Below are 25,752 nucleotides of genomic sequence, written 5' to 3' on the forward strand. Positions count from 1 at the left end.
ATACAAATAGGGTTACAAAATCACTCAAAACCCTGAAACAAAACTCTATAAACCTCTCACAATTCTCCCACAAAAGGATGCACAATACTCTCTCAAGAGTCTGCTCAAATCGTCATTACATAACTCTAAAAAAACATGTTTAGGGTTATATATCAACTCACAATGAAACGGATCAGAAAACAGAATCAGGCCCAAACCCGCCACGTGGTCGACCGCCGAACCCATCGTGCGGTCGACCGCCAAAAATCCAGAGACCAAATCACCTACAGGGTTTTGACGCGGTCGACCGTAGAACCCATCGCGGTCGACTGCTAAAAATCCAGAGACCAAGCCTGTTATGTGCAAGTTCGCGGTCGACCGCTGCGCCATGTGTGGTCGATCGTGAAGCTTCTAAAATGTCTCCTGCTTGTTTTCTCCTAAACTTCGTCGTCGTTTCTACAAATCTCCACCTCGGTGAAGTTTCTCCCAAAACTGAGCCGACACCAAAACATCCAAATATCTCACTTGTTACGTCCAGTACGAAGTAAAATCAGCCCACGACAATGGACTCAATCCACAACAAGTCGGGAACCCAAACGAGAACTCAAACAATCCCCCCCCCCCAAATTCAACCGGCTGTATCAAAAAGACTGCTTATGTATCCTCTTGCCTAAAGAATCAAGTCTCACGTAGTTCAACCAAATAGCCTCCAAAGGCCATCAATCCAATAGAAGAGTTTTTAACTCTTCACCAATAAATATGCGGCTGATAGCTCTCCCGATGACCCCAAAGTGAAACAAACCAAACACCTCCATCTTAGGTGAGCCAACGGCCATATCTAAATCCAAACTATATCTACTAGCTGCATTCGAATTAACCAACTCATCATCTGCATCCACATCAATATGATACCCAAACTGTGTCACCTCAGCTAGAATCCCAAATAATGCAGTATGATCTGGAGTATATAGAGTAATCCCCACCCAACTTGGAGTAGTATCACCCTCCACCCGCTGTGATATCTCAACGATCTGATCAATACTCTCCACCTACCGAGAGTCAAATATGACATACCTACTCAGAACAAAATCAGAGTCCCTCACATGATAACCAAACGAGCCTCTGAATCCTAAATTTGCACTCGGATCAAATCTCACATTCTCGATGTGACCATATGCTGGGCGACCAAACATCCGAAGTAACCTAATATCTGAAACAGCTCCACCAGATCCAAAATCTCTAAACGCGATAGTCAGCAACCTATGACTAAGATGACCCACATATGTCAAAGCCCGAACACCAAAACCAATGCTCGATATCAAACATCGATCCTCCTCCAGTAAGGAACAACTCATCAAAACTGTTATCTCATCTCGTCACCCTAATATTTCCTCTCTAATGAAGTGTCTCAAACTGCCGTGAGCTCGACACAAATACAAGAAAAAAACCTATCAAAAATAGAACAACGGGATACCTTTCTATCAATACACTTCCTCCATCTGTTGTTGACTTCTAGGACTTCATACCAATGGGACTTGGCTGCAACCCACCAATGCCTAGAACAGTCCCTAACTACGAAAATCAAATACCAATTACCTCCCAATGATGTCTCCTTGGAAGGTCCCCAAATGTCCATGTGAACTCCATCATAAAGACCCTTAGCTCGGTGAATAGAGGTGCCAAATTTTACCTTGGTCTTCTTGCTCACATCAAAATATTCACTGGACTTCAAACTGCAAGTCGATGCACCTTTTTCCAAATCAATACTGGAATGACCAAGCCTCAAATATCGCAGTCTAGCCGAATCAATAGAAGTCGCCAGCTTTCCACCTGTCATCGTATTTTCAATCAAATAGTACATGTTATTATTCCTGATGCCCTTCATCATAATCAAAGAGTCTTCTACAATCTCGAGAACTGTGTCCTCAATAAGAATTTTCAGACCCTCTCCAACTAAAGCTCTAATCGAGATTAAGTTCTTCCTCAAAGAATGAACATATCTCACTTCACATAACCCTCTAACCATCCAATCAAATATCTTAATGCAAATTTTACCTATCCCAATGATCCGGCATACACGATTATCACTCATGTATACCACACCACTATCCAGCTTCTCAAAACTGGAGAACCATTCTCTTTAGAGTACACATGATAGGTTGCACCACTATCCAACATCCACTCAGATTCCTCTAAATAGTCAACTATGGGACTGATAGAAAGTGAATAAACAGATGAGTCAGAAAGATTATCATCTGATATGATGATGTTTGCTTCTAATGATGGTTACTTTCCCTTTCCCTTCCGCTTGTTCTTCATCCATTCATTGAGCTTTGGACAATATTTCTTCAAATAATCAGTCTCTTTACATCAAGCACACTGATCTTTGCTAATTGTAGGATGCTCTACTCTAGACTGTGACTTCGCATTCTTTCGGTTTGGATTCTTCCCTCTTACGATAAATGTCTTTGCTATTGTGTCACTTGTAGACTTCTTATCTTTCTTTCTTAGTTGGTAATTCACAGGAGCAGTGGTTACCTCACGATACAAAAGGGACGTCTTCCTATTAAGTAGGGTAAGAACAAAGATTTCATATTGTAGGCTGTCTAAAAATCACAATAGATAGCTTATCCTCCATCAAACACCGATGATGGAAGTTACAATCTGACGACTTCCAGAAGGCTACAATTTGAAGACTTTCACATAGATCGCTGAAGGTTACAATCTGACGACCTTCACGACAACCGATGAGAGCTCTAGTTCAACAGCATTCATAATCAACATCGGGAGTTACAATCTGACGACTCTCATATTCTCAAGGAGCCAAGATGAAGATTACAAGACAATGATCTTTGCAACGCTATGACAAAAGATATTACTTTGTGATAATCTCTTCAAGACAAGACGCGGAGGTCCTCCCCGTGTGTCAACATCAAAACGCCGGAGTCGATCCCACGTTACAACATCAAAACGCGGGAGTCGATCCCGCGTTACAAAATCAAAACGCGAGGGTCGATCCCACGTTACAACATCAAAACGCGAGGGTCGAACCCGCGTTATAACATCAAAACGCGAGGGTCGAACCCACGTTACAACATCAAAACGCTGGAGTCGATCCCGCGTTACAACATCAAAACGCGAGGGTCGATCCCATGTTACAACATCAAAATGCGAGGGTCGAACCCGCGTTATAACATCAAAACGCGAGGGTCGAACCCGCGTTACAACATCAAAACGCTGGAGTCGATCCCGTGTTACAACATCAAAACGCGAGGGTCGATCCCATGTTACAACATCAAAACGCGGAGGTCCTCCCCGTATGTCAACATTAAAAAAACGCTGGAGTCGGACCCGCGTTACAATATCAAAACGCTGGAGTCGGACCCGCGTTACAACATTAAAACGCTGGGGTCGGACCCGCGTTTTTCAACACCCAGCGAGTACCGAACTCCGCGTCTTAATTCTAAAATGCGGAGTTAGGATCCTGAACGCCCACGTGGGCGTTTGACTCGTTCAAACACGAGTTGAACGGTTGCAGGAACCGTTTTCCCTCCACGATTTGAGGGATTTCTGCCCCACTATGGAGAGAATTAAGGGGGCGGTTACACCCCTTAATTCCCTATAAATATGGGTAAACTCAACTGAGTTAAAGGTTGGTTTCTTGGGTCCGGAGTTCAAGGCTTTTTCGGCTGGCATTTTCGGATCTGAGACTGGGCAGCGAGGAGGGAATTTCTTGGCAGCAGGAAGAGGAGATTTTTTGGCTTAGCAGCAAGGGGGAGATCGACGTTCATCCTCAGCAACGATCGACCACCGGAGCTTTCTTCTAGCCTTGGCTTATTAACCGATCTTCGGTTCAAATCAACTCTTTTTCAAGAGTTCAAACTCGATCAGAGTTATCAACTCATCAAGAGTTTTAAACTTGTCACGCAAGTTCTCCACAACGTCAAATCGTGAGGAGAAGACATTGTTCCAGTGAATCAAGACGTGCGCATATTCCTCATCCGGTAAGGAACTTAACAACAATAATACCTTGTCCTCACCCTCTATAATAACATCCGCATTAGCCAAATCTATAAGAAGCTTCATGTAGTTGTTCATATGATCACTAATTGAGATTCCATTCTTCAACTGGAAACGATAAGGTCTTGTCTTCAAATGCAAGAGGTTCTCAACACTCTTAGTCAAATACTTACTTTCAAGAATATTCCAAATCTTCTTTATAGAAGTCTCATTCATCACATCATACTTTAGATCCTGTGTTAAACAAGACCTAATAACACCACACCCTGTTTTATTCATCTTCTTCTAAACCTTCTCTTCTATATCATCTGGCTTGCCATCCAATTTCAAAGTATCCTCCAAATTTTACGCGTTCAGCGGATCCAAAACCTCATATCTCCATAATCCAAAATTGTTCGTATCATTAAACTTCTCCACATCTATCTTTGTAGAGTGGATATTCAAACTCTGAATAGTCTTCACGCCAGAAGTACCACCCTCAACACCTTTTTTCCCAGACATCTTTCACAAAACACTAACAACCAATGTGGAAAAAACTGAAGAATAAATTCAAACTGAGAAAAGATAAATTCTTTACCAAAAAAATCCTACATTTATCTTCAATTGAAACCCTAGACGAGCTTCTAAAGTGATCTACTCCTCCACCTAACCCCAAGCGTAGCCCGAAGCTCTGATACCACTTGTTGGGAGAACTGCGCGTGTTCTGAGGATTCACAAATTTGTCGAGAGAGAATGCACACAAATCAACTAATAATAGCACAAACTCAAACACAGAAGTTTAACGTGGTTCGACAAATTACCTACGTCCACGGGACAAGGAAGGGGGAGTTTTTACTATTAGAGATGATGAGAAATACAAATAGGGTTACAAAATCACTCAAAACCCTAAAACAAAACTCTCTAAACCTCTCACAATTCTCTCACAAAAGGATGCACAATACTCTCTCAAGAGTCTGCTCAAATCATCCTTGCATAACCCTAAAAAATATGTTTAGCGTTATATATCAACTCACAATGAAACGGATCGAAAAACAGAATCAGGCCCAAACCTGCTACGCAGTCGACCGCCGAACCCATCGTGCGGTCGACCGCCAAAAGTCCAGAGACCAAATCACCTATAGGGTTTTGGCACGGTCGATCGCAGAACCCATCTCGGTCGACCGCCAAAAATCCAGAGACCAACCCTATCATGTGCATGTTCACAGTCGACCACTGCGCCATGTACGATCGACCGTGAAGCTTCCAAAATGCCTCTTGTTTGTTTTCTCCTGAACTTCGTCATCGTTTCTACACTTCTCCCCTTATGTTGCGACATGCCCTAACCCTAATCGTTCCCTCATCTCTCTCTCTCTCTCTCTCTCTCTCTCTCTGGACAATGATCTTATGCCAACGCTATGACACAAAGATATTACTTTGTGAATAATCTACTTCATTGTAATCTTCATCTTGGCTCCTTAAAATGTGAGAGTCGTCAGATTGTAACTCCCGATGTTGATTGTGAAGGTTGTTGATTAGAGCTTCCATCAGTTATCGTGAAGGTCATCAGATTGTAACCTTCAATAATCTACGTGAAAGTCTTCAAATTGTAACCTTCTGGAAGTCGTCAGATTGTAACTTCTATCATTGGTGTTTGATGGAGAATAAACTATCTATTGTGATTTTTAGACAGCCTACAGAAACTAAAAAAATGTTTAGATTGTACAATAATTTTCTCTAACAAACTACATCTAGTACAGATGAGACTGTATCTAGCTACCAAAAAAATTCCATGGCCATAAGAAATCAATTAGGGGCATAAAGAATGAGTAAAGTTTGCCTAAAGAAATCAATTTGGTGCGTACATGCATACCCTTTGAATTTTGAATTCTATTAGAATTGGTGTAAATATGGTATTTTCATTTGGAGAGGATATGCTTTATTTGTCTAAAGTTTGTACTTATGGCTCTAGTTTTGTAATGATGTCCTATTGCAAATATGAAAGGACTTTATTTAGAACTTCGTATTACTAAAGTAAACTTTTTAGAATTTGTTTAGTACATCTCAAGTTAAAGTTTATTGTTCATAGGTTTTTTACTAGTAATGTCTATTTTTCTTAACAATTTGAAGTTTACATTCAAATTTATGTGACCATCATTGTAGGCTGTCTAAAAATTACTACAGATAGTTTATCATCATTAAATACCAATGATAGACGTTACAATTTAACGACTTTTAGAATGTTACAATTTGAAAACTTTCATGTATATCGATAAAGGTTACAATCTGACAACCTTCACAACAACCGATGAAAGCTTTGATCAACAGCCTTCATAGCGGGAACTACAATCTGATGTTTCCCACATTTCAAGGAGCTAGAACGAATAATACAACATGATGATCTTCGTAACTCTCTGACAAAATAGATTACAAGTTATCGATCTCTTCTGATCCAAACGCAGAGCTCATTGCTGCGTTTTTAACCCAAAACGCAGGGTTCATCGTTGTGTTCCATATCCAAACGCAGAGCTCATTGCTGCATTTTCAATCCAAAACATAGGGTTCATCGCTACGTTCCAGATCCAAACGTAGAGCTTATTGCTATGTTTTCAGCCTAAAACGCAAGGTTCATCGCTACGTTCCAGATCTAAACGCAGAGCTCATTGCTACATTTTCAGCCCAATACGTAGAGCCAAACTTTACGTCCCATGATCAAGACATAGAGTTCATTCCAGAATGCAAATTTCACGTTTGACTGGTTCAAACGGAACCTGAACGGTTTCAAAACTGTTTTTCCACTTAATGGAGGTGTTTACACCCCATAAACCCTCATTAAGGATAGATTTAGGGGGGCGGTTATACCCCATAAACCCTCATTAAGGAGAGATTTAAGGGGACGGTTACACCCCTTAAACCCCTATATATAGTGGGTTTCACCGCTGGATCTAAAAAAAGGGAGAGGATCGGATCTGGGGAAAGAAGGGCGATCTTGAAAAGAGGGGATTTGGCAGAGGGGATTTGGCAGAGGCTTTTGGAGATCTTCGATTATCCTGGAGCTTTGGCAATCTTGAGCGATCATCCTTGGAGATTATGAAGCTTTGGAGCAACATCTTGGCTATAAACTGATTTTTTGGTTAAATCAATTCAACTCTTTTACAGAGTTTGCAACTCGCTCTAAGTTCATTAACTCGTTAAGAGTTATAAACCGATTGCGGTTCAAATCAACTCTTTTACAGAGTTTAAACCCACACTGAGTTATTAAACTCGTTAAGAGTTATTTTCAAACTTGTCATGCAAGTTCGTCTAAGACTTCAAGTCAAGAGGCAAAGACAATGTTGCATGAGGTGAAACGTTCGGATCATCAACAAAAAGCAAACTTGACACGAACATCGAGAGAGACATTTCATCGACACCAAGAAGAACCTGTTAGACCCTAGAGGGGGGTGATTAGGATCTTATGCTAATCTAATCTGATTTTATGCCAATTAAAACTTGTTAATAAATTATTCTTGAAAGATAGATATACAATATGTTATGAGCAAGAATAAGCAATATGAGCAAAGGGGTATATTCTAGCAAAGAGATATATTGTGAATTATATGCAAAGATATATAAACTAATACAAGGGTGAAATAAAAAATCTATAAATGTGATAGGGCAATATGAAGAGTAATACACAAAGGCGATATAAGATATGAATACAAGAATAAGTACGCCAATACAATCACAAACAAAAGATATGATCACAGAGTTCGGTCCCCACGACTTACGTCTCCGCTCCTCACCTTGAGGAGATCTCCACTATCATAACCGGATTTTCTATACTCACTCGAATAATGTTTACACCACACAATATCAGTTTTTAACGCTCACCGATCAACGTTCACAATCTCACAATATAACTACACTCCACACCCTCTAAGTATTGGTCTCTAGCATGTGTCCTTCCTCAAGTGTTCGGAATTATCACCTCTCTAGGATTTACTACCAACGCCACTCTTCTTGGAAGCGACCTCATCTCTCACCACACACTCCTCTCGGTGTACTAGTGTAATACAAAGTGAATCTCATAATAAGCACAATATAATAAATGATTATTCTCTAATATATATGAGAACACAATGTAAGTTCACACTCAATGATACACTCCCCACAACCCAAATATACAATGTATGCAAATACAATAAGCTCAATGGTTATGTGTGTAAGCAATGAGAAAATCAATTATAAACTCAATGTAAAATCCTAGCTTGATGAAAATGATAAACAACAAATAATTAATACAATGCTAGTATTGAGTTTAGGAATTCTTCTCTGAAAAACAAGATGGAGGGATGGATTAAAATGGAGCTCAAACAATGTACTCCACTTGTGAAAGCTTCTTCACAAACTAAACAAACTATAAACCAAACTTAAACACACTTAAACACCCTTTAAAAACTTGTTTAAACTTTTCTTGGATATTTAGAACTGAGGATATGTGGGGATACTTATAGGAACCCCAAAGTCAAGAGAAAACAAGGTAAAAAGACCAAAAACCCAAAAACAGTACAGTCTGGAAATATAGTCGTTACAGTGTTACAAGTCGACTCAGTATTGTTCATGAGTCGACTCATAAGTAACCATTACAGACTAAAAACAAACTTATGGGTTGACTTATAAAAATCATGAGTCGACTCATAAACCATGGGTCGACTCATAAGATCATGAGTCGACTCATCAAAAACAAAACTTATTTTCTAGCACAGTTTGTGAGTCGACTTATGACAGACATGAGTCGACTCAACCTGATGGGTCAACTCATGATGTTGTGAGTTAACTCATTAGAAACAAATTGTAAACTATGTAACAGTTTATGAGTCGACTCAACACTGTTCATGAGTCGACTCAAGACATGCACACAGCCTGTTTTAAACAGTACATGTCAGCTTAAAACATTGTCTAAAAATATCAAAAAAATTCAGAAAAATGTAAAACTTTGGAAAATGATTATAGACATGATAATACACATGTTACAAAAAATGGTTTTCAAAAATTACCTCCCAAATAAAAAATATCATTATTTTGTAAAATAGTCCAAAACATCAAAATATAAACACATGAGTTTTGATATTTTAGCTTAACCATGTTTTAAAACATTACAAAATGATTTTGTAGACTTAATAAAAGATGTATATGATTATTGTTAAGTCCAAAAACTAAGAATATAATATTTTCATAAAATTACATATTTTGCAAACTTTTCAAAAATAATAAATATGATTTTATTGAACTAAATAAAATTAATATTGATGAAATCATATATATACATATAAGTATGAAACAAGAAACGTATTTTCAATTGTATTCAATTGTTTTATATTAAAACTTGAAAAATATTAAACCAAAACATAAATGTATATATATAACTATATATATATATATACATAGAAACCACAGTTAAAGTGTGTATATATATATAACTACATATATATACAAAGAAACCAATAAAATATGTGTGTATATATGATTAAGCTTAAAGTACTTAACACACATAATATAAACTCCTAAACTAATTATACCCAAGCTTGTGATCTTCAACGAAGCTCTATCTTGGTACACTTACGGATGAAGCTTGAACTTTGATCTTCAACTTGAATTGTAAGGCTTCAACCACTATTCCGCCAACCTCCATTGGATATGATCATGAAAGATTGATTTCATCCATCTGCCGGACCCTAGAGGGGGGTGATTAGGGTCTTATGCTAATCTAATCCGATTAAATGCCAATTAAAACTTATTAATAAGTTATCCTAGCAAATATGAAATACCACAAGATATATAAGCTAGGATAAGCAATGCAAACAAAGAGATATATCCTATATGATGAATATGTATATATGCAAGGATATATAAACAACACAAGGGTAAAATAAACAATCTACACAAGTGATAGGGTAATATGATGAGCAATACACAAAGGCGATATAAGATATAAGCAATATGTTCACGGAGTTCGGACCTTCCGTCCTACGTCTTCGCTCCCCACTCCCGGGGAGAAATCCACTATCACAACCGGGTTTTCTACGCTCACCTGAATAACATTTACAACCACACTATGTCGGTTTTCAACGCTCACCGAACAACGTTCACTCCTCACACTCAGTTTTCTAGTTCACCGAAAACTTCACAACACACTCGGTTTTCTAGCTCACCGAAAACCTTACAACACTCACAATGTAACAAATATAAATTTGTTCTCTACAATAGATGAGAACTCAATTAAAGCACAACTCAAAGTTACAATTTCTCACCACCCAACTATACTATGTATGTAAATACTAAAAGCTCAATGTGGGTGTGTGTAACAATGAGTAATATAAAAACAAATCTAAACTCAATATAAAACTAGCCTGCTTTAAACCAAACCCTTAAACAAGCTTAAACTCTTTTTAAAACCCTTGTTTAAAAACTTCTTAGCTTGGTTGAAAAAGAACAGCAATAGGGTATTTATACTCACTCTAAATCTCAGTCAAAAACCCCAAGCCAAAAGACAAAAACAACCCCAGCAAACAGCTCAGGAAAATAGCCGTTGAAGTCCAACGGATCTATTGTCGGTCGACCGAAAATTCTGTCGGTCGACCGATGGAGAGAAAAAAACACGAAGACCAGCTTTGGACAATCGTCGGTCGACCGGTGCGGTCGACCGATGGAGCTTTCGGTCGACCGGACCGGTCGACCGACAGACTCTCTGTCGCCCAGTGATGAAAGATCGAATGATCGGTCGACCGGTTCGGTCGACCAAATACTGATACATAGAAAACAGGTTTTGAAGGCTGTATATCTGATTTTGAAACACTGTTTAAAAATATCAAATAAATTCCAAAAAATGTAAAACTTTGGGGAATGATTGTAGACATGATAATAAACATGCTATAATAACTGGTTATCAAAAAGGACTTCCCAAATGAAAAATATCATCATTTTACAAACTAGTTGAAAACATGAAAATATGAGATACTTGAATTTTGATGTTTTGACATAAACCAACTTTTGAAACTTTGTGAAAAAAAGGACTTCCCAAATAAAAAATATCATCATTTTACAAACTAGTCCAAAACATGAAAATATGAGATACTTGAATTTTGATGTTTTGACATAAACCAACTTTTGAAACTTTGTGAAATGTTTTTATAGACTTAGTAAAACATGTATGAACTGATATTGAAGTCTATAAACTAATAATATAATATTTTCACAAAATTGCATATTCTATGCAATATTTTCAAAAACACAATAGAATATATGTATATATATAACTATATATATACAAAAACCAAAACGTGTATGTGTGTATATGATTGAGCTTAAAGTACTAACACACATAATATAAAACCTAAAACTAATTTACCCAAGCTAGATCTTGATCTTCAATAAGCTCTTCTAGGTAATCTTGCGGATGAAGCTTTAACTTGGATCTTGAACTTTGAATAGCAAGGCTTCACCGACATTCCGCCAACCTCCTTTGGATATGATCGTTGAAGCTCTATTCCATCCATCCTCCAACTACGTTGTTTGTCTACAAAACATAGGAATGCACAAACACTAGACAAACAACATTAGTAGTAAATTGTTTGTAAATCATCATCAAAACAAGAAGGCCAACATTTTTAATTTTTTATTCTTGTAATGGTTTTTAAAATCCTACAATAGTAATATGTGTGATTTCTTTATAACATGAACCCAACATCATTGGTATTTATAATCGTAGTATAGTATTATACATTAGAACATAAAACTATTATTTTATATTTTTGGTTGTTTCGTTATTATATTACTTTCTTTTTTATATTTGAATTTCTATATCTTTATTATTTTTTTTTATTTTTATACTACTATAAATTAGTATATGGTTAATACCTATAACTCATTCTTTAGGCTATGCTATATATAGTCACTATACAATATGATTACGGGGAAGAACCAATAAGTGTGTGGTGTAGATATCAAATCATCATTGATTTTTAAAAAATCAAGAGAGGCAACTCTATCTAGCTCTTGAGTTAGTATTAACCCATATGAACATTTTAGCATCCGGTAAACATGATTTGGGAATAAACACCCAATAATCCGGGGGGTTATATAAATACAAACCTCTCATCAAAATCAAAACTAGGAATTATGAAAACATAAGAATTTGACCAAAGAAAATTTGTTTTCATAAAAAGTTTCAAAGCATAATTTTCAAATAACCAAGAAAAAGGAAAAAATAAGAATACTAAAATTCTTGGTTTAAAATTTAAATTTGTTTTGGTACCCAAGAACTCTTGGTACCAAAAGATTTAGGGACATGACCCCTATCATTAAAGCTCAAAGCCTTAGGGTTATGAACCCTCTTAGGCACATATGGTGCACTAACATGGTCAAAACAATATTCATTCAAATGACCCTTCCGATTGCAATTTGTGCAATGAAAGAGATCCATTTGTTTTTGTGGACCATTAGCTCGTGCACGGGAATCATTTGCAAATAAAGATTTTCTTTTAAAATTATTTTGCAAATGAGAAACATTCTTAAACAATGGTCTATTTGGAACATATTGCAATTTAGAAGCTTTTTGTATATCAAAACAAAATTTAGCAAGATGTCCAAACCTACCACAAACATCACATTTAAAAACATGTGGTCTATTGGAAGCATTTGTCAAATGAGATTTTCTTTTCAAATCAAAGCAATATTTGGCCAAATGACCAAAACGACCACAATGATCACACTTGAACACACTAGCATGCTTATGATGAACTTTGTGAGAATGAGCATGTGAATGTGTAAGTGTACAAGATGAAGAAGCTACATGAGATGCACAAGGAGCATTAGAATTCTTATGTTTGTGTGCATCATAACAAAACTTAGCTAAATGACCTTGACGGCCGCAAATAGAACACTTATAAGTTTTGCTATACATGTGTGCATAATGAGTGGATGATTTTGACTTTGTCTTGGCACACATGTCCATAAGCCTCTTATGATTATTAATGCATATTTTTAAAGTTGAATCTAAAGATGAAATACTATTTTTCATAAGATTCAAATCTTCATTTTTAGGCACATATGCATTTTTAGAAGTAGAACATAAATAGTTATTTATAAAAGAAGCTGTATCATTCTTTATGTTCTCTACTTCTAACATGGCATCAATCTTGGCATGAGATAGGCTAGCAATAGATGAGATCAAATTTCCATTTTCCAAATTTAATAAGTCATGGCTTTCTTTAAGCATAGTATTTTCATTTTCAATGACATCAAATTTGGACACTAGCTTCTCATGATCGGATTTTAAAACATCATGCTTGCTTTTTATATCATTAAAATCATTTTGTAATTTGTTAAAGGCATGCAATAATTTTTCACTAGCACAAGCAAGTTCATCACTAGATAAATCATTATCGGGTTCGAACTCGCAAACCTCACTAGGGCTATCGCCTAGTGGCCGTGTGCATGATGCTCCATATGAACTTGAAGCCGGATCCTCCAAAGCTTGTTGGATCGCCTCCAAGTCCCCTTGATGTGCTTCTATAAATTTCCAAAGTTTGTAAGCACTATCAAAATGAACAAACTTGTTAGACATAGATGAATTAAAAGCATTTAGCAAATATTCTAACAAAATATTGTTCATTGTAAACATACGATGATCATTCTTATTCCACTTAGATTTCTCCAAAGTGGGCACAATATAAGCATCATCTATAATTTCCCATAAATCAAAGTGTTTAGATTGAACAAAAAGTTTAAATCTAACACACTTTAGATTGAACATAAAGTTTAAATCTAACACCCCATTGGGCATAGGGGAAATTATCTAATCTAGGAGCAATATTGATGGCATAACCTAAACCATGCATATCCATAATATAAATGGCAAGCAAGATGCAAATGCAATCAAAATAAGATTAGCACAATAATATAACTTGGATCTTTAACTCAAGGCGATTAGACCTTAAATCAAAGAGCACTAAGCTCTGATACAAAAACAGCCCCAACAAACAGCTCAGGAAAATAGCCGTTGAAGTCCAACGGATCTATTGTCGGTCGACCGAAAATTCTGTCGGTCGACCGATGGAGAGAAAAAACACGAAGACCAGCTTTGGACAATCGTCGGTCGACCGGTGCGGTCGATGGACCGGCCTTCGGTCGGGGCGGTTTCGTGGCGGTTCGGTCGCCGTCTCGGTCGGGCCGGTTCATATCCTCGGATACATAGAAAACAGGTATGAAAGGCTGTACTATCGCTGCCTGATTTTGAGACACTGTTTACAAATATCACATAAATCCAAAAAGTGCTAAATTCTGGGATGATTGTAGACATGATTATGATTTGTTCTGTTGTTGTATCAAAAATGGACGCCATGAATGTCATCATTAAAACTGTCCAACTGAATATGAGATCCTGAATGATGTTTTCTTAACTTTGGTGAAATGTTTTATAGACTTTGATATGAGAGTTATTAAATTTTTAATTTTTTATTCTTGTAATGGTTTTTAAAATCCTACAATAGTAATATGTGTGATTTCTTTATAACATGAACCCAACATCATTGGTATTTATAATCGTAGTATAGTATTATACATTAGAACATAAAACTATTATTTTATATTTTTGGTTGTTTCGTTATTATATTACTTTCTTTTTTATATTTGAATTTCTATATCTTTATTATTTTTTTTTATTTTTATACTACTATAAATTAGTATATGGTTAATACCTATAACTCATTCTTTAGGCTATGCTATATATAGTCACTATACAATATGATTACGGGGAAGAACCAATAAGTGTGTGGTGTAGATATTTGAGCTCTGAGTATACAACACACATAATATAAAATCTTAAAACTACATTTACCCAAGCCAATCTTGATCTTCAATTAAGCTTTGTTGTCACGTTGCGGGATGAGCTTGAACTTGATCTTTACTTGATTGTACGTTGCTTCACTCCACAATTCCGCCAACCTCCTCTTGATATGATCGTGTAGGCTCAATCCATCCAACCTCCAACTACGTTGTTTGTCTATAATAAATAAGAAAACATAAATACTAGACAAACAACATTAGTGATAAATTATTTATTAAACATCATCAAAACAAGAAGGCCAACACCATCCTCTAACATGTTTTGTCTACAATAAATAGAAAACCACAAATACTAGACAAACAACATTAGTCGTAAATTATTTGTTAAACATCATCAAAACAAGAAAGCCAACATAACCCATTTTTTAAACAAAGGGAATGATCTCCGTCGATCTTTCTCTCCTTTGTAAATTAGGAAACCAATCGAGAAGATTGTAATTTTTTAAGTCTGTTAGAGAGATTGCATTGAGAGAATTGTAATCCATTTTTTTCTAAGTCTATTAGAGAGAATAATACAAATTCAATTCTCCATTTTCTTTTTTAATTTTCCCACCAAACAATCATGTATATGACAAGATTAGTCTTTTGTTATTTCGAGCTTTCGTCTCAATGAAACTTGGCTCAAGTCCTATGACCGGCAATGTCTCATAGGTAAGTTTGGGTTAAACATATGAGTTATGAACTTACTATTGCTGCAATTTTTCTTATTGTCAGAAACTTGATTAACAATGCGTAGTTTTTATTTGTTGTTTTGAACTTAATATTGATGTTGCTTCATTGTTGTAGATAATACACCCCTTAGTTAAAAAAAATTCCCCTATCCTTTTGCTCAAATTTTGACTGATATTGCCCCAAAGTGAAATATTGTTCAAGATACAGTTATATCTACATGAACCATTTGCATAAATTTATCGTAGTTTAGTAATGTGTGAGTGCTTGATCTCTACTGTATATATATGGACATGTTATATAAAATGTATGCAATTTTTATTGAATTAGTTTGTGAATGAAGTCATTCTCACTTTAGCATCTGTGAACTACCTGAAAATCTCATTCCTTGAGTCATTCGCTAGTTGACCCGGATTGCTTGTTTTCGGAAATTTTTCTTTTGAAAAGTTTGAGTAATCATGTAGGTTTAATAAATTATGAACTAAAATAGTTTAAGAGCATGAAGTATCAGAGCATCTTTTTAGAGTTGTTGCCTTCTACTGTTTGTGTTAATAGCTCCTTGTTAAATTATTAATACGTTGCAGGATGTGGTAGTGGTTTGAACTAACAATCATAATCCAGCTTGTTTAGATAACTAATTAGTTTTTTTGCCTAACATGGTAATTTGTTTTTAATATTTATTCAGATTCAGATAATATTCCTAGGTTTTGTCAAAGTTGTAAGTGAAATTTTGTCTTTGGTTTGCAGGCGTGGAAGAAGATTACAAGCGATTTCGTTCGTTGTATAGAAGCGTGAGACTATGATTCAAGGGTCATCCTCCTTTTTTTCCTTCTTTAGAAATCTCTTGTATTGTTTTTCCTTTTTCGGGCACTCCTTTAATTTCTATAGAATTTCAAGCTTGGTATATCAAAGACCAAATTAACTATGTAGTTGTAAGTTGTATCTGCTCTGTTTATATAGGATAATGTTTGAGCATGACTTATGGGTTGAAATCAAGGCTTAGATAGTTACATTTTTAATGCGCAACATGTGGAATTGTTACTTATTTGCTCCGATATCAACTTATTCTCACTTTGAATATGTGTGAAATATGAAACAAGCCTCAATTGTTTTCCAGCCTGGATATGTGTGAAATATGCAATGGTGATCTGTTATTTAGATGCTTTTTATTTTTTGTAAGATACCTGATATGTTTGTAGATTTTTCTTCATTTTTATTTTGCTGAAAGTCTTGCAAGTTATGGTGGATAATGAATTTGAAAACTTAGCAAATGTAGTTATCATCACCAAAATTAGCTAAATTTGTTTTTTTTTTTTGTTGTTGCTATTTTACATATCTCCATTGCATTTGATGTAAACAATACGGGTTAAGAGAATAAATTTTCTTAAAACATCAATTTTAAATTCAAATTCATGTATAATAAAGCATCCAAACACTAGATTTTGAAATCAAAGATTTCAAATCCTCTCATTTAATAAATATATCCAAACAAAAAAATTCTTAAATCATGGATTTCAAATCCTAAATTTAAAATCTCTTGATTTTAAATCAACTTCCCAAATCCAAATCAAAGTTTCCAAACACATCCGACTGTTATTTTCCAAGATTTTGTTGAGCTAATCTCAAATTGTACGTTAAGACTAAGACTTTTGGCTAGTGCTAATCAAAGAAAGGGAGTGTGTTAATGTTTATGGATAGAATTTGGTCGGTGAAATAAAGATGGATCTCCGAAGTTTCCGCGTTAGCGAAATTTAGTCGGCGAGGTGGTTATTTTATCCCTCTATTTCGTGAGAAGCCAAATTTGATATATGGTAGCAATTTAATAGGTTGCTAATATTGCTAACTTGGGTTAGTGTATTACTTAATAGCATTAATTAATCTAGGAACAAGGAGGCGTGTTAATGGATATAATTTGGTCGGTCTAATAGGATAACTTTTCAAAGTTTTCCGTGCTTGTTAACTTTGGATTTTGTCCCTACAGTTTCACAAAAGATTACTTGCATGTGAGGGAGCTTTACCTCATCGATCTTGTGACACGATCGTAGATTAAAAGTTTACGTGGAGGGTTTTAGAAACTTTGAAGATTCTTGTAGAGGATAGATTAGTAGCCTTTGGAAACTTCAAGGTCGTATAAATTTGACAAGTACAAGCCCAGTTATATTCTAAAGAAATCTAAGGTTTCGACCTTTTGAAATTTTGATGACGACAAAGAGTGAAGAATCGTCTCAAGGCTGCTGAGGAGCTGTGAGTGCTGAGATCGAGGATCTTGGGGCACCACGTGTGAGCAGTCAGAATGTAGTTGGACTTGAGAGTAGACAGAGACCGCACGCGCGCACCATGCGCTAAAAATGTTACACGTCTTCAATTTTACTTGAACTAGTTTAGATGCACCTGCAATACACGTTATTGAATATCATGATTATTTTAATTAATAAAAATAGAGTAAAATTAAAAAAAATAAAGTTTTTTATAAGATTGATCGATCATCAACTCAATAATCTTTTTCTCAAATAAAATATTATTATTGTTTCATTCAATCCAGACTATGGCCACGTGATCTACTATTTGTGAGTTATAAACACATTAATGTAGTACAACATCTCTATTTATTAGTATCTTAAAGTCTTAAAAAGATGGGTGACCACTTAATTCGCAAAAGAATTTTGCATATGAATTTACTTGTAATATGTCCATTAAACTTTTGGTTGTGGTTTGACCCATATTCACGTTAATTTTTAGTTGATGTTTCACTCATATTTATATTATTTATTATTCTCATTCAATTTTATAGTTCATTCTCTGTATCAAAGAAGTAAAACTGAAAGTATGATGAATTATTTTCTTAAAAAATTAGAACAGGAAGATTATGATATATTTCGTCATGTGCTCAAAATATAAAAAAAAATCTTTGATGCAAGGTCCTTATTAAATCTTACCCTAAACGATGTGAATAAAAAATGTTATTATAACTCACTTGCCTATGACAATTGTATTGTATATAGGATACATAACTCATCTGGAATATCCATATCTCTTAAGTGGATTTTGCTATTGTGAGAACAATATATTAGTGGCTCGTATTCAAACTTTTTTGCTCTATAAAAGATACAAGAATTTGGAGTGCATAGCTTATATATCGTAAAGAACATATCGATTCATGAATTTTTTTTCTAATAATGATATTATTACAATGATATTACTATTCAATATTAAATTAATTTTATTATATAAGATTATATGATTATTTTTAATAAATTATAAAGTATACATATAAAAACCTCGATGCTTATAGCCAGTAGTTAGGCTCCACAAAATATGTTAATTTTACATTGTAGTTTGCTATTTGTAGTACTATTAGCATTGTTGTTACCTTTTCTCTTTATCTTAATATTCACACTTTTCTGATGTAAGTTCTCTTTTGCTAATCATTCAATTGGCTATATTTAGTTTTTGTAATAATTAGATGTTAGAATATTCTCTTCTATTTAAAAAGTGTTGACATAATTTTCTTAAAAAATATATACACATAATAGCAATAGTATATACTCCAGTGCAACTCAAACATTGCCTTAAAGCCTATTTAGAGTGAGGTCCATTCTATGCTAGAATGATGATATAGTGATTACACAGTCTAAAAGTCAAGAAAAAAAATTCTACAAAGAAAAAGTAATTTAATACGTCAAATTAAGAACTAATTTATAAAATATATTGGTAGTGCATGCAGATAGCTATATAAAGTAAGGTATTTGACTTCATAAAAATTCTGTAGTGAGTCACTAACTACAATAATCATAATTTAAGCATTAATAACTATTATTTTATTTACTAAATTGATACATGTAACTATAGATTAAATCTCTAACAAAAAATAGAAATTTTATTTACTAAATTGATACATGTAACTATAGATTAAATCTCTAACAAATAATAGAAATTGAGATTGTATTATGCTATTGGTAAATAAATAAATGTTATTAGAGCTCCTCTTTATATTAAATTTAAAAGTAATAATTTAAATTATTAAGCATCAAATATTAACTCATGTGAGAAAGTAAAGTAGTCTATAGTCTATATATGTATATAGTCAATCAATCAAACGTATCAAAATTATGATGACCACAGTCAAAAATTATATGGTGGGTTCATATTAAGTCAAAATATTTTTAATCACTATATAGATTGTCTAAAAAAAATTTACATATATAAACTATACTATCTAGGAATAGTGATGCGCATACTAAACTATGATCTAATAATCTTAAGAACAACTTATACTTAAATATTATCATTAATTAATATATATGTGCATTACACTGAAAAGATAATGAAAATTTAAAAAACTACAAAATAAACACTCTCAAAAGTTTTAAAAAGTGTAAAAAACACCCTAAAATTTTTAATTTACAAATACATAAAACTATTAAACATTACATTGAAAATAAGGAATTACAAAAAAAACCATTGAAAAACTTCAAACTTTGGAGGGATAATTTGCAATGTACTATACTTTAATGGTGTTTTTTGTAAATTTTAAATTTAATAGATTCTCAATTAGTTATGCTCTTTTGAAAAAAGTTATGGGTAATAGTTACCATGAAACATTTTTCCTAAACTTATACTTTTAAAAGGTGTATGATATTTTTTTATAAAATTTTAATTTTCTAGGGGTTGTTAGTAATTTTGCATATTCATTTTAGTGTCTATAGGTTAGAAAGTCTCATGGTGTTTTTTTGTAAATTATAAATTTTAAGGACTTTTTATAATTTTTTAAACTTATAGGTCTTTTCTATAGATTATAAATTGTTTATAGACTATTTATAATTCCCATGCTTTCAATTTACTAATGATTTAGGGTGTTTTTTATAAATTTTGAATTTTAAATATTTGTTTGTAATTTTTAAAACTTTATAGACTATTTATAATTCCTAAACTTTAAATATTTTAGGGTGCTTTCAGAAATTATCATGATTTTTATAAATTTTATAATTTTGAGGGTTTTATTTTATAATTCGTAAAAAGTTCAGAGTATGTATTGCAAATTCCATAAATTTTTAGGGGTTGTTTGTGTTATTTGTAGGTTTTTAGTATGTTTATAGGTTTGAAATTTTTAAGGTGTTTTTTATAAATTTTGAATATTTAATGGTGTTTTTGTAATTTTTAAAACTTATAAGATATTTTTTGCAAAGTCGAAAAACTTTTAGTTTCTAGTTAGTATATGTTTTTCAGATTTCTCACTAAATTGAGATAAGTAAAATTTATAATTTTTAAGATGTTTTAATAAAATTTTAAATTTATAGGGGCGTTTTTGCAATTTAAAAACTTAGAGAATATTTTTTATAAAGTTTAAAAACTTGTAAGTGCTGGCTGACATATGTTTTTAGATTTCTCTACAATCTGAAATTAGTAAAGAATTTAAATTATTTTAAATCCATTCTATTTTATCCAATAACATGTTAAGTCTCATTATGAATAGAATAAATATTTAAATTATTTTAAATCCATTCTATTTTATCCAATAACATGTTAAGTCTCATTATGAATAGAATAAATCATTTGGTTACCAATTCAAAGATTATCCAATAACATGTTAAGTCTCATTATGAATAGAATAAATCATTTGGTTACCAATTCAAAGAAGATAGGTTAATTAGAATAGAATAAAATAACAATGTAATATTCAGAAAAGGCTAAGGATAATACTGACCTTAGAAAGATTTTTTCGAACTCTTAATTTTAAAAGGAGTATGATATATGGACGTAATATCAGATTTCGGCTTTCTTGGCTGTGGCCGTTAAAAAAAGAAATTTTAAATTTCAGGATAAAATCTCGCGAGTATTACTTTTGGGCTTTATTTTTCGGGCCAAACTTGTGGGCGTAAATCTATCTTATAAAGACCCAGTTTCGTCCATACACGCTGAACCAAACCTTGGACTATGTGGTTTTTGTTAGGGCCAGTGTGGCAACTCACCCGCTAACTTGTACAATATTAGACTGGTTTTTTTTTTCAGTTCAAAAAGAGGCTCTAAACTTGGTTATTTTTGAACCGCCTCCACCTTAGTTCAATCCTAATCCATTTAAGGCATTAATTGGATTAGTGTGACGTTGCTCTACATACGTTAGTTTCCCAACTAACTCCTTTTATAAAATCTTTCATATCCAACAGACCGACACGTTGCCAAGAAAATTCCCCGGGCATCTGAGACTAGTAGAGGCAGATTATTCAACAATTCCAGTTAATTATAATAAGGGGCTGTTTGGTTCGTTTCTTTGATATAGGAAAATGCAATTCCATGTAAAGAAATATAAGTTTTGAGTTTTTCAAACTTTTCCAAGAAATAGATTATTTTGCTTTGGTTCGCAAATAAAAAATGATGAGAAACCAATGTATTTATTTTTCTTGTGTTTGGTTCGCATAGAAAAAAAAGAAAAACTTTTGTAAACAAAATAAAGAAGGAAAAAAATCTGACGTGGCAGAGTTTTCATCAATTTCACTCGGTTGGGGAAGGAAATCGGAGAGGGAAAAAAATCTGAGTTGGCGGCGATTTCAGCAGAGTTTCCCTCTTCCATCCGAGCGAACCAAAGCGGCACAAAGAAATGGACGGAAACAAAAAAAACTGACGTGGAGGGCTAAAAATCTAACGTGGATGGGTTTTCTGAGTTTTCCACCCCTTATAATAGCGAACCAAACCGCCCCTAACGATCTACCTTTTGAATTACTGCACCAGTCTCTAATTTCCCGAACACAAGAACAGATATCACTTTATTTTTAGTTATTTATTTATTGCGAATCGAATTGACATATATTTCCGGCATCATCAACAATGACAGATAAGAATAACGTGGGCTACAAACAGGCCCTAACTAAGTGACGGCCATATTGGCTGACTTGATTGGGCTAGTGCTTGGGCCTATAAGAGGGCCCTGGCAGGATTCGAGATCCATGAAAAGTTTACGAGGCGGCCTTTAATTAATAGTGGGTTTTTATAGACCCTCTTAAAAATACAGCACCTGGGCCTTCGTGAGAGATTAACGAAACTGTGGACAACGCACTCTTGCAATGGATTGGCGATTTCACGAAATACTTTTGTCGAGGCCCACAATAAGTCTATTTTAAAGCCTCTAACTAAGATTCGGCCCAAACAAACTTATCTCCTGCCTTATCTAAATCCCCGGAGCTCCGAGCAAAAGATGAGATGGATAAAGAGCCCTTTTCGTTCACTTCATCCCTTGGTTCCCGCAAACGCTCTCGAGTCTGAGCTCCAGACAAAAATAAAAATAAAAATAAAAAATAAAAAATAAAAAATAAAAATAAAAATGGCGTCTTTGGCTGCTCACCAGCTCTCCGGCCTCCGCTGCCCTCCCCTCTCAAGACCCGCGTCGTTGCCGAGGAGGACCTCCGTCATCACTGCCGCCGCATCAGTGGGCCCCGCGGCCGTCGCCATCACCCCTGCTCAGAAGGAGCGTCAGAGGCTGAGGGATATCTTCGAGGACGCCTACGATCGATGCCGCACTGCCCCCATGGAGGGCGTTGGCTTCACCGTCGAGGATTTCCACGCGGCGCTCGAGAAGTACGATTTCAACTCCGAAATCGGCACAAAGGTCCCACCTTTTTCCCCCTTCAATTCTTTTTCCCCTCTGTTTGACGGCTCCCATGATGAGGAAACTCGAGAATTGGAGGGGGTTTTTTTGGGAAGTGGGCTTTGTTGTCTGGTGAATTTTAGAGGATTCTGTGTGAATGTTCCACAGGGGCAACTTAAATTTTCCTTCTCCGCTGTCATTAGCTTGCAGTTTTGCTAAAATTGCAGCTTTTTCTCAGTTTGATCGTTGGCCGTGACGAGGAAATATGATAGCTGTAGCGTTTTTGGAAATGGGTGTTCATGCATTTAGCTTCTAGTGTTGTGGGGTTGTGTCAAATTATGAGCTTTATGGTAGTTCTTTAGGATAGGCTTTGTTCTTTTTTTTCTTTCGAGTGAATTTAAAGGATTTGATGCATTCAGTTTGTTTGAAGGCTTCGCAGGCGTAGTTTCATCAAAATGGTGCTCACCAATACTCTCAGTTTACATTGAGTTCGGCTTCTAATATGATAATATAAATGTAGGAACATTGTGGGGACTTAAAATTTGGTTGTTAAGTTATAATTACATTTGAATGCCTTAAGATTATAGGTTAAGTGTTCTTTTTTTAACAAAAAAGCCATTCTAAATAAGCTTGTTAACTATAAGTTTAAATTTAAACATCTAAAATTCAAGTATGGGTTTTGAAATGTACTTTCTGTATATGAGTTTTCATCTGTTGTATCAATTATGCTAGCAATGTGCTCTAAATTGGTACCTTGTATCCCTTTATAGCTTACTAATTGATGAATCACCTGTTTTCAGGTTAAAGGAAAAGTTTTTATGACTGATCAAAATGGAGCACTTGTCGACATCACAGCTAAATCTTCAGCTTACTTACCTGTTCAAGAAGCATGCATTCACAAAATTAAGCATGTAGAAGAGGCAGGCATATACCCAGGTTTAGTTGAAGAGTTTGTCATAATCCGTGAGAACGAGGCAGATGATAGTTTGGTTTTGAGCCTAAGGTCAATCCAATACGATCTTGCTTGGGAAAGGTGCAGACAACTTCAGAGTGAAGATGTTGTTGTCAAGGGTAAGGTGGGTTTCTTGGATCACGAGTTCCTTCTCATTTCATGTAGACTTCTGCAGTTGACTTTCTCCATTTTATTTGTGAACAACCAAAATTGCGCACGCGTATACACACTCTATAACTTCCAACTTGGCATTATTTGGTTCACCATCTTGCTACATTGTGACATGAACAAAAGATAATCATGCTGGAAACATAATAATGAATCAGTTGATTATTAACTATTAGGATGGAGACTGGAAGCTTATCAGATTATCTTGAAAACTCAACTGAAGAATCATATATACAAGGCTACAAGTCCCACAGTGTTTCACATTGACAACTATGACTATCAGGATTTTATTCCAGAATGAACAATCTCATTGTTGACAGGAAAATTTTATCTAAAAAGAAAGCTTTTAGTTTCACGCAACCATGTGTATCAAGGGATATGTCATGTTCCCATAGGCACTATTTATTATTGGCCTTGCTATCTACATAGGAAACCAGCCTTTTGCATTCCTGTTCAGCTTCTGAAAGGTTTTGACTTTCATATATTATCAAGATTGGGTAAAGCAGTGTGGATATCTATGGATATATGTTTCATTTTCTATTGAGCATGCTCTAAACTTCATGTGAAGTGTACCTTCTACATGGCAAATAGATTGACTCAGTGAGAATAGTAAAATTTACAGATTTTTCTTCAACGCTCTGTTTGTAAAATCCTTAACTTTAATGTATTATTAACAATATAATGGGGATTGCATACTTATTAAGGGCCTATTTTGCTACTAGGCATAGCATATTGTAACTTGCGGACACGATTCTTTTTAATAATAGGGCTTGTGTATTTTTGAGTGATGAGGCCTGAATCTCACATAAGAAAGTCTGAAGTAGAAAAACAGGTTTAGCACTCATTTTGTTCTGTAGTTCAGATCTTGCAAAATGCTGATATTTTGTGAGTATGGAGTTCATCCTTCCTATATTGTGCAACTGACTGAACTTTTTGACTGGTTAGCAGTAGTGGATCCCGAAAAACTTTCTTAGAGGGTGGACGGCAAGTATTTATTTACCCAAAACTTAAATGTAACATTACAAAACTATAGTCCTGGTGGTCTGATGGGAATGCAACTTAGTTCTCTTTATCAGCTTTAATGCATCATATTTTCAAAATAACATTCTTGACAAATGGGCTAAATTCTCATACTTAAATGAGCTAAAATTCAAATGGGCTACATGTTTGTTAAGTGATTATATGAGTAAGAGTTGCGGTGCAAAATTGCAAATATTTTTAAACTATGGAGGGCATGTTGTAAATGTAGAAGGGATAAAACATAATAGTACCTTTTCCTGCTCATATAGTTAATCTTCGATCTCAAGCGAGCAATAATGTGATAAATGTTACTCATTATGTGTTGGTTATATTTCTATAATGAACTATTGAATGTTTCATTTTCTCCCTTAATTTTTTTTTCTCTCCTTCATTTCTTCTAATTTAGTTTCTCATCTTTATGAACACAGGTTATTGGGGGAAACAAAGGAGGAGTTGTAGCTGTTGTAGAGGGTCTACGTGGTTTTGTTCCATTTTCTCAGAT

General features: G+C 34.7%; 1 protein-coding gene across 1 annotated transcript; it reads left to right on the forward strand.

Moving 5' to 3' along the window:
- Positions 22,732-25,750, forward strand: LOC109846973 (30S ribosomal protein S1, chloroplastic-like; the record flags this gene model as incomplete). The annotated part of the gene is made up of 3 exons (XM_020416215.1): positions 22,732-23,131; positions 23,911-24,186; positions 25,679-25,750. Coding segments are annotated over exons 1-3 (633 nt in total), but the record flags the coding sequence as incomplete, so codon positions are not given.

This window comes from Asparagus officinalis, chromosome 7 (assembly GCF_001876935.1).
Source record: "Asparagus officinalis chromosome 7, Aspof.V1, whole genome shotgun sequence".
NCBI lineage: Eukaryota > Viridiplantae > Streptophyta > Magnoliopsida > Asparagales > Asparagaceae > Asparagus > Asparagus officinalis.